This window comes from Microtus ochrogaster, assembly GCF_000317375.1.
Source record: "Microtus ochrogaster isolate Prairie Vole_2 chromosome 14 unlocalized genomic scaffold, MicOch1.0 chr14_random_1, whole genome shotgun sequence".
NCBI classification, from domain to species: domain Eukaryota; kingdom Metazoa; phylum Chordata; class Mammalia; order Rodentia; family Cricetidae; genus Microtus; species Microtus ochrogaster.
Window position 1 is genome coordinate 5,683,121 of NW_004949096.1, and position 14,110 is coordinate 5,697,230.

The window sequence follows — 14,110 nt, forward strand, 5'->3', positions numbered from 1 at the left end:
CTTAGGGGAGCTAGATCCTTCTCTTACCTGAGAGGGGTGGCTCCAGTATCTTGGACTGATCAACTCAACTACCCCCCAAGCCCACAGACAGATCTGGGGTTGGCCCAGCTTTACATCTACCCCATCTAGGACCTGCTGGAGCTCGTGAAGGGTCTGGTGCTGTGAAATGCTACCGAAGGGGTTCCAGCACTTGGGACAACCATGATATATCTGAGAGGGGATTTGGTGAGGATTCATTGATGATAGTGTACTAGAAACCAGAGGCATTAAACCAGACTAATGTCTCCTTGCAATGAATATTTGCAAATAAAGCTGCTTGGACAAAAGGGTGAACTGTGTCACACAGAGACTCCCAATGCCATTTGTATTAATGAAGAAGTATTGGAGTGGTGGAAAAATGGAGGATTAAAAGAGTTTTTTTTTATTTGTTTGTTTTGTTTTGGTTGCTCTTTTCCTTTTTTTTCTGTTTGCTTGTTTTGTTTTGGATTGGGTTTTTAAATTTTTTCTTTTAGAAAGAATGCTGCACCTGTGAAGGGAGAATACTGAGGGACTGGGAGGTGAGCGGAATTACGATGCATGATGTGAAATTGCCAAGAATTCAATAAAGACATTATGTTAAATTAAAAAAATACTCTTTCAAGAAATCAACATAATTTTCTTCCTAACTTTTATAATTGGAGACATGGATAATCTAATGTGTTCTTTTTGCTTTTATAAATGATAAATTGGTAATAAAATTGTAAATCATTCACTAACCTGCTCATTGATTTGTTCTTCTGATCAGTGTAGTAACATTTTTTTCTGAAAAAAAAAAGTAAAATCATCTAAAAAAATACAGTTAAACCAGAAAGTGACAGTATTCAACAGCGATGTTAAGTGTGTCGACACATCATTTTTATATACTTAGAAAATTAAGGCATTTAAAATTAAATCATTACAATATAATGTGAAGGCTAATAAATATATATGCCTTTAATCTAGGTATAGTAATAATAATAATGATAATTTAACAAAAATATATAAGAAATATAACAAAGTATAACAAAACATGTTACATAGGTTACTTTCGATACATTGTTTTTAATTATTTGAAACTCTGTCTTCTGTAACTCAGTACTTATTAACTGAATTATATCTTTACATGCTATATAAAGTCATCAATCCAATCATTTTTTTTAAACACATATGCAATTGTCCTAATTTGATTGTCTGTTGTTTTGAAAAACACTGAGCAAATAGGAACATGGGAAGAGAAGGTTCGTTTAATCTTAAAGTTCCTTGTAATATTTCATCACTGAGGAAAAATGGGGCAAGAACACAAGGCAGAAAACCACAGGTAGGAATTAAAGTAGAAGCCAAGGGAGCACAAACAAAAGCATATGGGAGAAAGAAACTTTGCTTTTTGCCTGTTTGCCTTCACCTCCCCAGCGGTAAGTTCATCTGTGCTGTTAATACTGCTGCTCCTGCTGCTATCCTCCACAGACATCAGAACCCAGCTTCTGCAGGCTGCCAATGTGGAGTGAATACCAGTAGTTCTCCAGGAATCTTCCAGGCTTGAAGCACCAGCTTGGGACTGCTGAGGTCCCATGTCTTATGGATTGACCGTCTGCCAGGTCTTCAATGTGTGACAGTCATTGTTGGACTGCCTAGACTGTATCATGGAAGCCAATCTAGTAAATAAACTTTATATATTTTCAGCAGCTGGGTTTGTTTTTTTCTAAAGTGAAACATACACCATAGTCTTTGGAAATATTTAAAATGTTCTCGCCATATTCCAACACTAAATTCAGATATAATATTTCAAGACTTGCTTCGTCTAACTAAATTTGCATTTCAAATATCTTCCTTCATTTTTTCAAGCATAGACAAAAGTTTAAAAGGCATGCATATATTAGTAATGATTGGAAATTTGCAGGCTATTGTTTCTCCTTTTAATTTTAAAATAGATTTACACTTATTTATTTATAGTTGTGTGTGCAAGCCTGTAGGTGCTAGGTAGCACCCATATGGAGGTCAGAAGGAAGGCTTTTTTTTCCACCATGTGGGTACTAGAGGTCAAAATCAGATCCAGTGCCCTTATCTGCTGAGGCATCTTGATGATCCAAATTGTAGCTTTTCTTCGTGGAGTGTTAATGTCTCACAAGTAAATATTTTCATGGATAGTTTAGAATGAATAATTCATTCAAAATAAAAATATTTTTCTTAAAAAGGCTATGTGCGTTTGCTAATTAATATGCCAATGGTGATTTTATGCGTAGTCTGTCTATATTCTAAATGTTCCATTATACTTATAATATAAAGTACTGTGTGGATATACAAAGTTATAAAAATGGCATATTATTTGAATCTAACTTTCAGACATCCTTATGTACATTTAAAATCATTTCTAGATAAATTCCTAACGGAAATTTTATGTAAATAATGTTTAACTGTTTGTTTCTGCATGATAGCTGAGGCTATTATCTTTTGAGACTTGAGATGTTTTAGTTGCCTGAAGACACCTGCATCAGCATCACCTCTCCAATATGTTACAGGAAATTGTCATGATATTTTTTAATTGAGCTCAGTGTTCATTTTCGCTTACTAGGGTAATTTACTTACAATTTCTTTTTTTCCTGAACCTTTCTTTTACTCCTTGTTAGCATCTGATGGGATCTGTTTAACTGCACATTTATGGAAACAATCTTATTGTCAACTGAGTTAACACTCGGTGTATAGAGTGTGCACCGTAAAAGCTACAGTGTGACATGATGAGGACCTGGTATATTCTACATCAAATAGGAGATGCTCAAGCTAGGCCAATATATTTATTTCTTTGCCCAATAGAAGGACTGAAAATCCTTGAAAGAAGGTGATCTATTCTTATCACTTACTGATTGATATTGAGGCCAGAGCTCAGAAACTGTCCTGGATGACCTGATCTGAAAAACAATCCCTGCTAACCATTATCCGAGTTATATTACACTCACATGAAATAGAAATGAGGATTGATCTTGGGAATTACTTCAAGTTAAAATCTGAAAATAATTATGTTACCTATCTCTAGGCAAGTCTATCTTGAAATGATATTATATGTCCAGCAATTTAGGAAAAAACTGTATAATATAGTTTAAAATTTAAAAGAGAAATAATTATTTTTTGAATAAAGGACCACATTTACTGCTGTTAGGTGTTACAAAAGACAGAGTCATCCTAGTAATAATGAGAGAAAATGAAATAACATATAAAAGTACCTGAAGGGCACCCTGATGTTCAACCTCTCTGCATACTTGCACAGTGTGTCCCAAGGAATATGAATTTTAATAAACATGATATCGGGGTTTGCAACAGCTGGCTGGAAAGGAATTAGCAGAGAGGCACCATCATTTACAATCAGAACTGCTGACATTCTACCACAACTTTTTTCTTGAAGAGAGAAGCATTTCTGTCTGTTGTTATGCAAGGATCATTCTTACTTATATAAAGGGAAATTATATTGTCAAAAATTCTTGATAAAAAAATTTTTAAATATTCAATGCCATTACGAAATGTAAATGTAGATATCCCATAAACTTCCTAAATACAAAAGTGTCTGTAAGTTGTTTGTAGGAAAATGCCTTCAAGTGAAATTCAAAGTTGGTTTGAAAGCTGATGGACATCCATAAAAAAGGTTCTTAATCACAAACTAGTCTTTTGATAACACAGAGTCAGAATTCCCACACAGAACGTGATAGCTCAGCTAGAAGGAAACACGGGACCCATGAATAGGCATTGCACTTATCTCTGCCTGCATAAAAGAACTTTGTTTTCACTTCTCCTCATCAAATCAACAACAAACTTCTCTGTTCACACCCCTCTATGTATTCTCCCAGGCTCAGCCACTTGAAAGGATAAATCTGAATCTTCTTGATGGCAGATCCTCAAAGTCTTCCCTTTCCCAAAAATGTGATGTCACAGTTGCTTACCAAGTACAAGGACTAGTGGGTCCTTGCTCAGTTATTGTGTATAGGAAATAGATATCGCAACCCATTTATTAATTTTCTTATATTAAACATTATTAAAAATCTCTATTCCCCATTCAGAGAAGTTATAAGACAAGGAAGAGTTTCAAGCTATTCTTCATGTCAAACAATCAAGACCCTCTCTGTCATTCAGAGAGAGCATAAAACACTGAAAATCATCCGGAGTTATTACCCAATTAATCCACTTATTTTATTGCCACATTTATTTTGAAGAAATTTTTAATCCTCTAACTATTTTCTGGGTACAGTGATTTTATTCTGAGGAAAATGAGTTGCTGAAATTATAAGATGCCCTTGACATGATGGCTTGTTAGATTTATGAACTTACTGAAGGGATGGCACTGTGAAAATCGCCCCAGGACAAACAACAAAAGACACTCTCATGACAGCACAATTTCTGAAGCAGCTTTTCTGCTGAAGGTGCTTGTGACTATTTAAAGGTAAATATTCTGAAATTTGTAGCTGTGCCAGAGGTGGACATAGCATGCTACGCTTCTATAGGTCTATACATTTAGTCCTGTACTAAACATATTACCTATTCTTGGGAAGACGGCCATAGTTTTTAAGTTAGTTTTTGAGAATTTCATGCATTTAAAGTTTACAACAGTCCTTTCCCCATCCAACTCCTTTGGCACCCCTGCATTTCAAATTCAAGACCCTTTCTCTTCTATAAATATTATCATTTTATACACACAAACATACGCGTGAATCTATTAGTGTTGCAAACTATATACAATTGTTACAAGCACTACTTATTCATTCAAATGAGTACTTAAGCATATTTCGAATTCCTATAGATACCTGTTATTGATGAAGGTAAAAGAGACGGTTATCATTTTGACATTTTCAGGCTCTTGATAATGACTCTTTCAGACTTAATAGAAAGGTTTCTATGTAAGCATGATAGCAATAACAAAAACTTTTGCAGCTAGAACTCCCATAGAACTAATGAGGGCAGGCTTAGCATGTTCCAGATCTGTATTTGAACCTCAGCACTATGCAGCAAAATAAAAATAAATAAGTAAATACAAATTTAAAACTGAGAACTTAGGCCTTCCACTTAAAGGATTCCCACCCAGAACAAGGGGAAGACACATTTCATATTCTATTATACATTTTGTCCTTATCTATATGTAGTTATTCTCAAGTGTTAATAAACTTGAGTTTAGTTTAGATTTTAAGGTTTTTGCTAATTTAATTTTATCAGCCAGTCTTTCCCTTGCAGAGCACAACTTACATTCCTTCCATCTTGACTACCCCTTTGGCATGATGTTTAGGTCCCAGATACTCAGCAACATAGTCCATCTGTACCCTATGCTATCTCTATAACATTTGGATAATAAGTTAGCCCTCTGAATCTCAATATTTTTTTGCCCGAAGAAAAATGAAAGGCTCTTGTCTCTGAGTTGAAGGAGGGAAGTTATTGACTGTCTGTGTAAAGTACCTGCTCCTGACCAGGTGTGGCTGTTAGGTGACAATATTCATCTCAAATCAGATGTTTAAAACAAAGGTGAACTGCAAAGCATCCCCAGGATCGGTCTTTCCTTTTGCTCCTCTGTAAGTAACTACCTAGTTTCTCTGTGATGGAGCTTGTATCTTAATTTTGAACATCTTTGTTTCCAGAATTTGTGGTAATATAAGCATAAAGTCAGGAACAACTCAAGACTGGTAAACAAATTCAAAATTAAAAGCAACAATAAAACAAACAAAAATCAAAATTCACACCAAGGCAACTTATGTACAGAGATTTGAATCAAAATATATGTTAAATAGATAAATATTTTTTCTCTGGTAAAGTATATTGACTATAAACTCTAAAACCAAAATTGTATTTGCATAAATGTTAGTTTGAGGAAGACCTTTGTCAGGAACAACTCACAATTAGTAAGCAAATTCAAAATTAAAAGCAAAAAAAAAAAACAGAAATAAAAAACAAACAAAAATCAAAATTCACACCAAGGCAACTGATGTATAAAGATTTGAATCAAAATATATGTTAAATAGATAAATATTTTTCTCTGGATATATATATATGTGTGTGTGTGTGTGTGTGTGTGTGTGTGTATATAATATAAACTCTAAAAACAAAATGTTTTTGTATAAATGTTAGATGAGGAAGAGATTTAAAAACGGCTCCATTGATAGACAGCATACCACTGCTGTCTTAATTTACACCATTTCCATCACACTCATTGTCTAACGCTAATGGCAATTTCCTCTTTTCTATAGTGTTTCCCTACTGTGTGCTACAAGAGAAGCCAAATGGCATGTATGTCCATGCATCTAATTCTATATCCGATTCACTGACGATGCACTGAAAAGATGCATCGTTTTATGTATTGCTACTGTGAGCTTCGTTATTTTGTTATTATTATGCTCAATTATTTTCATATAGGATCTTACTATGTCACCTGGATCTGTTTGGAACTAGTTGTGTAGACCCAGCTGGCCTTTAAATCACAATGCTTCTGTCACAGCTTCCTGAGAGCTGAGACTGAGAATGTGTTCCACCATGCCTGGTTAGCTAAGTTATTTAATTATTTTTTTATTTATTTATTTATTTATTTATTTATTTATTTATTTATTTATTCTTTTGTGGTTGCTGGGAATTGAACTCAGGACCTTTGGAAGAGCAGTCAGTGCTCTTAACCTCTGAGCCATCTCTCCATTTTGAGCCTATATTTTGTCTAACTTACACCTGAACAAGAGAAGGAAAACAGGAAATGGCAGAGTCTCATTTTCTGCAGTGGGGCACTGTGTCAGGATCCAAAATAGCACTGAGAACAGTTTGCCTCGTGCAGGTTCTTAATTCATTGCTGTCAAGCTCTTGATGTGAAATAATCTAATCAGCTAAAATAAAGGGATGCTTTGGAAGGAGGGTTTTTGCATGGCAGTGACGACCATATCTGGGTAAAATGCCAGGCTAAGCGCACACAGCGAAAATGTATCTCATTTTCATGCCTTAGCTTTAAATGTATATACACAATGAGAGATTGTTTTTCACCAGGATGAATCAATGCTGTTTATTACTTCTCAACTTAATTTCTCTTTGTTTTGCCACCATTTGACAACACAAAAGACAACTGGCTTCCTTCTCTGCTGGTAGCAGTTTAGGTGATGCTATTGGTGACAGGATGGTGCTGTCAGGGGGAGAAATCACCTTCCTCTTTAGAAGCACGAACTGCCAATCTGGATCTATTCTGCTCACCTCCACTGAGAGGAGGCCTCTCAGAGGAACAAAACGCCCACAACTTTCACACTTCTCATTTTTACTTAATTATTCCACCCAAAATTCCCAAGGGGAAGAACATTTACTCCCAGGTGAAGAGGAGACTTATAAATTTTGTTTTCACAAAGTTATTTTGTATGATTCGGATATAGAACAAAGAAAGAGTATTGAGTTCTCAAGGCATTTTCCACAACTGGGAGCAAGGTATATTGCTTATATGAACTGGATTATGAGACAAACCTCACAGTGACAAATCACCTTCCTGTCCACAAAGATGTACCTTAAATACACAGCGTCTCTAGATGACACTCTCCTCTAGAGCCTGTTCACACTGGCATGCAGTTTAACGACTATTTGAGATCTCTCTGCCAGACTCAGTGTTTAGCTCTGGTGCATATTTATTGATAAACCATGGGCAGATTTTCTAACCACCATATTTTAGCTAGCAAATTTATGACTTTCAATATTTTTACAAAACTGCTTATCCTTTCATCAAAACAAGCCCTAAATATTTTCAACTCAATATTTATCAAGAAAAATTGCACCCAACGTCCATCACATTTAATAGGAGAAACTGTGAAAGCTAATCAATGTTTTAAATGTTCATAATACTGAAAAAATTTAATGGGTGGGTGCTGGTCACTAAGTCAACATCCCTGAGCACTCAGGGCATGTGAGGGCTCTACCACTGTTCTATAGTATTAACCTTAAAACATTGAATTTGATATTTGAGAGAGCTTTGAGTATTTTCCTACCAATGGGTTTTTAATCATCATGGGATTTTATTTCAAAATATACTCAGGTTACATTCTATCTTCTCAGCCTCTTACTTAGCAGGAGAATGCAGGGTGCTGATTTTTGTAGTAGTAGTGATGTAGACAGGGCTCTTAGAATCTCTGCTCTTCACTGTACTTGCCCATTATAATCCCCGGGTATGTGAACATGCAATATGACACTCCTCAACTAGATTATGATGTAACAGCCACATTTGATATCATAATGAAGTCTATTATGTGTTTTTAATATTTACTAACAACTAAAAACTCCCCTCTCTATATTCTGTCTCCTTGCATCTTCACATCACTTTCTTCCCCACCCTGGTTTTTCTTCTCTCTTGGAAACACAACCAGAGTTTCTAGTGTTGTCCAGATCAAATTTAATGAGGCATTTGCAGAGGGGGAATTATAAAAACATCCACTTCAGCTTTAACGCTAGTAATATGAAATCTGGAGGAGTGGGTTTTCCCAAATATTTTCCACCATTCTCATAATCAACAACAAAACATTTATTTTAATAGGGAGATGCTAGAGAGCAAAGAGGAAATAATACTAATGATGTAATGGCTACAGTGTGCAGAGGTAGCAGGTCCTATGATATAGGTAGTTTGATTCACCTACTGACCCAGATTTTCTAGCTCTTTAGTGTGTATTAAATCAGAAAAAAAAAGTAAAGGTTAGTTGAGAAAACCATAATTATGCAACCTAGAATGGAACATCCTCCATCCAAAAATAACAGGAATCAGAGGGTTCGATTTTGCTGTGTGCCAATGTAAACAACCAGAGACCACAAGAATAACGAAACATCCCTTTCCGTACGGAACATAACCATCTTTTTACTGCATTATGGAATTTTTCTTTGTAGTAATTCGGAGGAATAGGGAAGAAGACTCAACAACATCTGAACTTTGGCCAAGAAGATCCAATAGAACAGAGAGAAGCAGTGATCTTATCTGTTAGGATACCCGGTGTATATGTCTGGTCTCTGCACAGGCAAGTATCACCCAGTAAACACAGTTGTTTGGGCTTCTATAAATATTGGGTTCCCTAGAAGCTTGTTCGGTGTTTGTAAGATTACTTAGTGAATAAAGAGGTGATGTTAGGAAGGATGCTCTGACTTGTGTGAAGTAGAAATCCCAATGAAATTAAGTGAATAAAAACACTCTACAGGAGTCCTTTTTCAAAAAATACATGTTTATATGTTTAGTAACCAAGGGTAGAGATATTCTGAGTTAACAGTCCCAGGTAATATAAGAAGAATATTAGATGAAAAGTTAAAATCAGGGTTTTGCTCTCCCTGTTCTGTGTCATTTGGCAGTGCATAAACTTCTCCTCACTGTGAATTCAGCGTGTTTTTGCTGTTTTGTACATATTAAAATATTTTACCACATACAAATAAATTCAGTTATTTATGGATACATTGGATAATAGTTTAGCACTTCCTAGTATGCATTACTCAAAAATTTAATTCTAAGACATGGTTTTGGGAATGAAATATGAAAGGGATGGGATCAGAGGGTACCAGAAGAGTGTCTCTGAGTCCCAAGCAACACTTTCCTAATTTTTTTTTTTTTTTTTGATTTTTGAGACAAGGTTTCTCTGTAGTTTTTGGTGCCTGTCCTGGAACTAGCTCTTGTAGACCAGGCTGGCCTCGAACTCACAGAGATCCGCCTGCCTCTGCCTCCTGAGTGCTGGGATTAAAGGTGTGCGCCACCACCGCCCGGCATTTAAAAGTATCCCTACTGCTTGTCCTGGGTTTTTGGAACCCATTCTCTTTGGATGAATACCTTGTTCAGCCTAGATATAGTAGGGAGAGCCTTGGGCTTTCCCCAAAGCAATGTGCCTTACCCTCTCTGAGAAGTAGATGGGGGGAAGGGTGGGGGGAAGGTGGAATGAGAGGAGGGGAGGGAGTGGAAACTGGGATTGGTATGTAAAATAAAAAAAGATAGTTTGTTTTGTTTTTATAAAAAAAATAAAATAAAGAATATTCCCTCCCCCCTCTCCTCAACTTGACTCCCAGAGCTCAGCCCAGTTCTTGACTATGGATCCCTATATCAGCTCCCATCAGTTACTGAATGAAGACTCTATGAAGGACTATTGCTATGTCCCATTTTTAAAAATAGGGTTGTTTATTTCCTAGTTTAGCTTTTTTGTAGTTCTTTGTATATTCTAGACACTAACTTTCTGAAACTGATGAATGTATAATGAAAATGTCATATATTTATACATTGAAATATTAAACTGTTAAGAAAAATATAATTGTGAAATTCACAAAAAGAAAATTACCTCAGTATTTTCCTTTTACCTTAGCATTTTTTAAATCAAGTTAAAACACAACAGTTACAAGTTAACTGTTAAGATATTGAAATTTTAGCCAGCTATAAAATGGCTGACTAAACTTGTATGTTTTGATAATCTGCAGAGTCAAGGAGCTAAGACCATAGTAGATACAATAATAATTTGTTTATGTGCATAAAACATGCTGAGAGGCAGCCAGCAGGAAATCAGCTATTAGGAAATTCTGAAAAGGAAAAGACATTTGTCTGGGTAGCAATGTGAACACTGGCCTTGATATCCATTTTCTTGGCTTTTCATTTCTTTGTTTATTTAATAATAGGGGTTTGTCTTTCTCTAATGTGATAAAATGTGATTCAGGGAAGAACCAACAATTAGTTATCTAATACCAAGTGCTCAGCTTCAAGATCATATTCATATACATACAATGAATATGATTGAATTCCAGTTTCCACTCCCTCCCCTCCTCTCATTCCACCCTCCCCCAACTCTTCCCCTCATCCACTTCTCAGAGAGGGTAAGGCACATTGCTTTAGGAAAGCCCAAGGCTCTCCCTACTATATCTAGGCTGAACAAGGTATTCATCCAAAGAGAATGGGTTCCAAAAACCCAGGACAAGCAGTAGGGATAATTTTCTAATAAGATTCAGCAGCATGTTGCTTGGGACTCAGAGATAATGATCCCATCCCTTTCATTTTTTCAATCCCAAAACCATGTTTTAGAATTAAATTTTTGAGTAATGCATGTTAGGGAGTACTAAACTATTATCCAATATATCCATAAATTGTATTATTAGGTTGAATTTATATATTTAGCTGTGTGTGTTTTTATGTGTGTGTGTGTGTGTGTGTGTGTGTGAGAGAGAGAGAGAGAGAGTGTATAATAACAGTTAAAGAGAAAGAGGCCATGGATGTGACACAGTGCAAGGGACGAATGGGAGGGACTGGATGGAGGAAAGAGAAGAGTTGATACGATGTGATATATTATAATTTCATAAAATATTAAAAAGAGAATAGTGGTGCAAGTCCACTTTGGAATGAAACTTAACCTATTTATACTGCTTTCTCTGATAACTGTTTTCATAGATTTTGGGAATATAGCTCAATCACTATGTTTTTAATACTATTTTAAGATCTAACAGTATTTTTCATGGGCCCATTTCAAAATTGGTTAGTTTAAGCTAGAGAGGTGCCTCAGTGATTAAAAAAGGTTACTGTCCTTTCAGAGGACTATTTCAGTTCCCAGCACCAATGCTGTGTGGTTTACAACTGCCTGTAATTCCAGGGCCAAGGAACCCAACACCTCCAACAACACCTGCACTCATGTGTACATACCCAGTCACTGGTACTCATAATAAAATTCATTAAAATAGATGTTTAAAAAACAGAATGTACCATAGGCTAACTAAAATAACAAAAGTGGCAATTTTAACATCATAGAACTATGAAAAGTATATATTTCCTCTTTTCTATGTTCTTGTTTTCATAGACCTTGACCCTTTTGTTGTTTCACCAGATGGAAAGGAATAAATAGTTCTTTGAAAAGACTCATAAAAGCATAAAAGAAAGAGGATGATTGAGGCCAGTGCCCATACTTCTCACAATCAAACTTGTGTTTCAGCAGCTTGGCAAAAACCTCCAACACTTTTCGCTTTCCTAAGATAGGATTTTCTAGTTTACATGGACATAATCATTATGTATTTGGTATTCAAAACTGCAAAAATTGCCATATCCTTTGAAAAACTATTTTATCTGTACAGAAAAACATAGAGGAAAAAAGTAAATACATATTTAAATGGGACAGTACATATCTATTTATTTTACATTTGGAAAAATGAGTATATTTTATTAAGTTCCATGGCATGGACCATATATGCTAAAGTATGACTGATAGTATCTATACCAGAATATTAGTCAAAAAAACTGATCATGAAAAAGCCTGTACCTCCTTCTCCAACATCAAGCCTTCTGCTCGCAGGTTCTTTTCAAATGTGTTTCTTTTGTCATACTGTATGTTTGTCTTCCGATAAACCAGGATATAATCGATTCGTTTTTTGCCATCTTTAAATAAAAGTCCACTGGAGGCTATGTAATTCATGTCATTCTGGAAAAGATTGGTTAACAGTGTAAGTCAGATAAACATGCATGCTAGTTATAGGCATTAACAAATTAATACCCGAAAATAATGTGTGTGTGTTTTAGATGCCTACTGAAAACTATAGGAAGAAAATTGAAGCTAGTCTACAATCTACAATGGAAGACTGGCTTGCACGCCCGTAATTAGGTTTATAGTTTGATGGCCGATCCTTGAGTTGGTGTATGTCTTATTCTATAAGTCTCTGTAAAAATACCAGCTAGCATATCTTCCATACTGAGCAGACCATGTCCAAATATAATTATTTTCATACTTTATCTTGTTCATTCGCAACTTACATTCCAAAGTTAAAGACATCAAGACTGAAGGAAATGAAACCAACATTATAGCATGTATTATTTAAGACATACACAAATCTCTGCTTTTCTAAACCACTGTTCAATAATGCTGAGACTATGCAATAATTCTTGAATTGCAAACATCGGGAAATGTTTACTCTGAGGATACGACTGCAAAGTGATGGAAATAGTGCACCCATTACAACTCATAGCTAGCTCATCAAGACTGGTTAAAGATGCTGAGGAGGTGGTTGTTCAGTTTGTAAAAATGCTTGCTGAGCAAGCCTCGGGAACTGAGTATGGATTGTCAGACACAGAAATGAATTCCTCAGTAACCCCAACATGCCCCAGTGTGGAAACGGGAGGAAGAGACTGGAATGTCTTCTGACTATCTAAGGCCAGATAGCTTGGCTAATGCAGCAGCAAAAATAGTCTCTTTCAAACAAGGCGATGCTCTATAATACACATGTACAGTCCCTAAACCTACCCACAAAGCAGTTTGAAGGATCTCACATGCTGTTGCCAATATTAGAAGCTATTTTCATAAAATGGAAGATATTCAGCTAGATATTTTCTTTGCAAGATTCATCTTAAAATATCTTAATCATGCTGAGGTCCATCAACTTAGATCGTGCAGCTGAAGGCTATGTGGATGTCCATAGTCTCTGCTGCTTCTAGAGGTTATATTGGTATTCATTATCTGTGCTGGGGCTGTGTTGGTATCCATGGATCCTGCTGCAACCAGAGGCCATGATGAGATCCACGATTCATAATGTCACCAGGAACAATGTTGAGGCTCATCTTCTGTGGGATAGCTAGAGGCCATGTGGATGTCTGTAGTCACTGTAACCATGGGAAACCTGGTGAAATTCCATGATCTTTGTTACTACTTGCTGTTATGGGCAGGGAAGCTTCCATTGCAGTAATAGCAATGCTCCAGACTCATAGTTGAGAAAGAGAGGCATTGAAGACATTTACAAGCCCACCCCCAGAAATAAATAAACAAAAACAACAAAACAAGACAAAAAACCCAAAACAGTCTAGACAGGAAGCCATTGAAGAAAGCAAGGGAAACTTCCCATGAATCTCCAAGGATGTCCCCAGCTAAGGCTCCTAACAATTGGATAGGTAAACTGAATTGGCCATTTCCTGTAATCAGATTAGTGACTACCCCAATTGTCATCAGAGACCTTTCCAGCGATAGCTGATGGAAAGAGATGCAGACACCCATAGCCAAACACTGGGTCGAACTTGGGGAATCCTATAAAAGAGAAAGAAAAACGATTGTACGAGCCAGGGTGTCATGATCATCACAAGGGAACTCACAGAAACAAGTAGCCTGGGGTAAGAGCTCACAGAGTCTGAACCAACAGCCAG

The 14,110-nt window shown here is 36.2% G+C and overlaps 1 protein-coding gene across 3 annotated transcripts in view; it reads right to left on the reverse strand.

Annotated features, from left to right (window-relative positions):
• The window catches only part of Ano3 (anoctamin 3), a 232,220-nt gene that overhangs the window by 104,393 nt on the left and 113,717 nt on the right, over positions 1–14,110 (reverse strand). For all 3 annotated transcript variants that reach the window (XM_005364062.3, XM_005364063.3, XM_026787772.1), the window contains 3 exons: positions 12,246–12,404; positions 3,234–3,334; positions 757–801 (listed from right to left, as the gene is read on the reverse strand). In XM_005364062.3, coding sequence (XP_005364119.1) covers positions 757–801; positions 3,234–3,334; positions 12,246–12,404 — 305 coding nt within the window. The remainder of the gene's footprint in view (positions 1–756; positions 802–3,233; positions 3,335–12,245; positions 12,405–14,110) is intronic.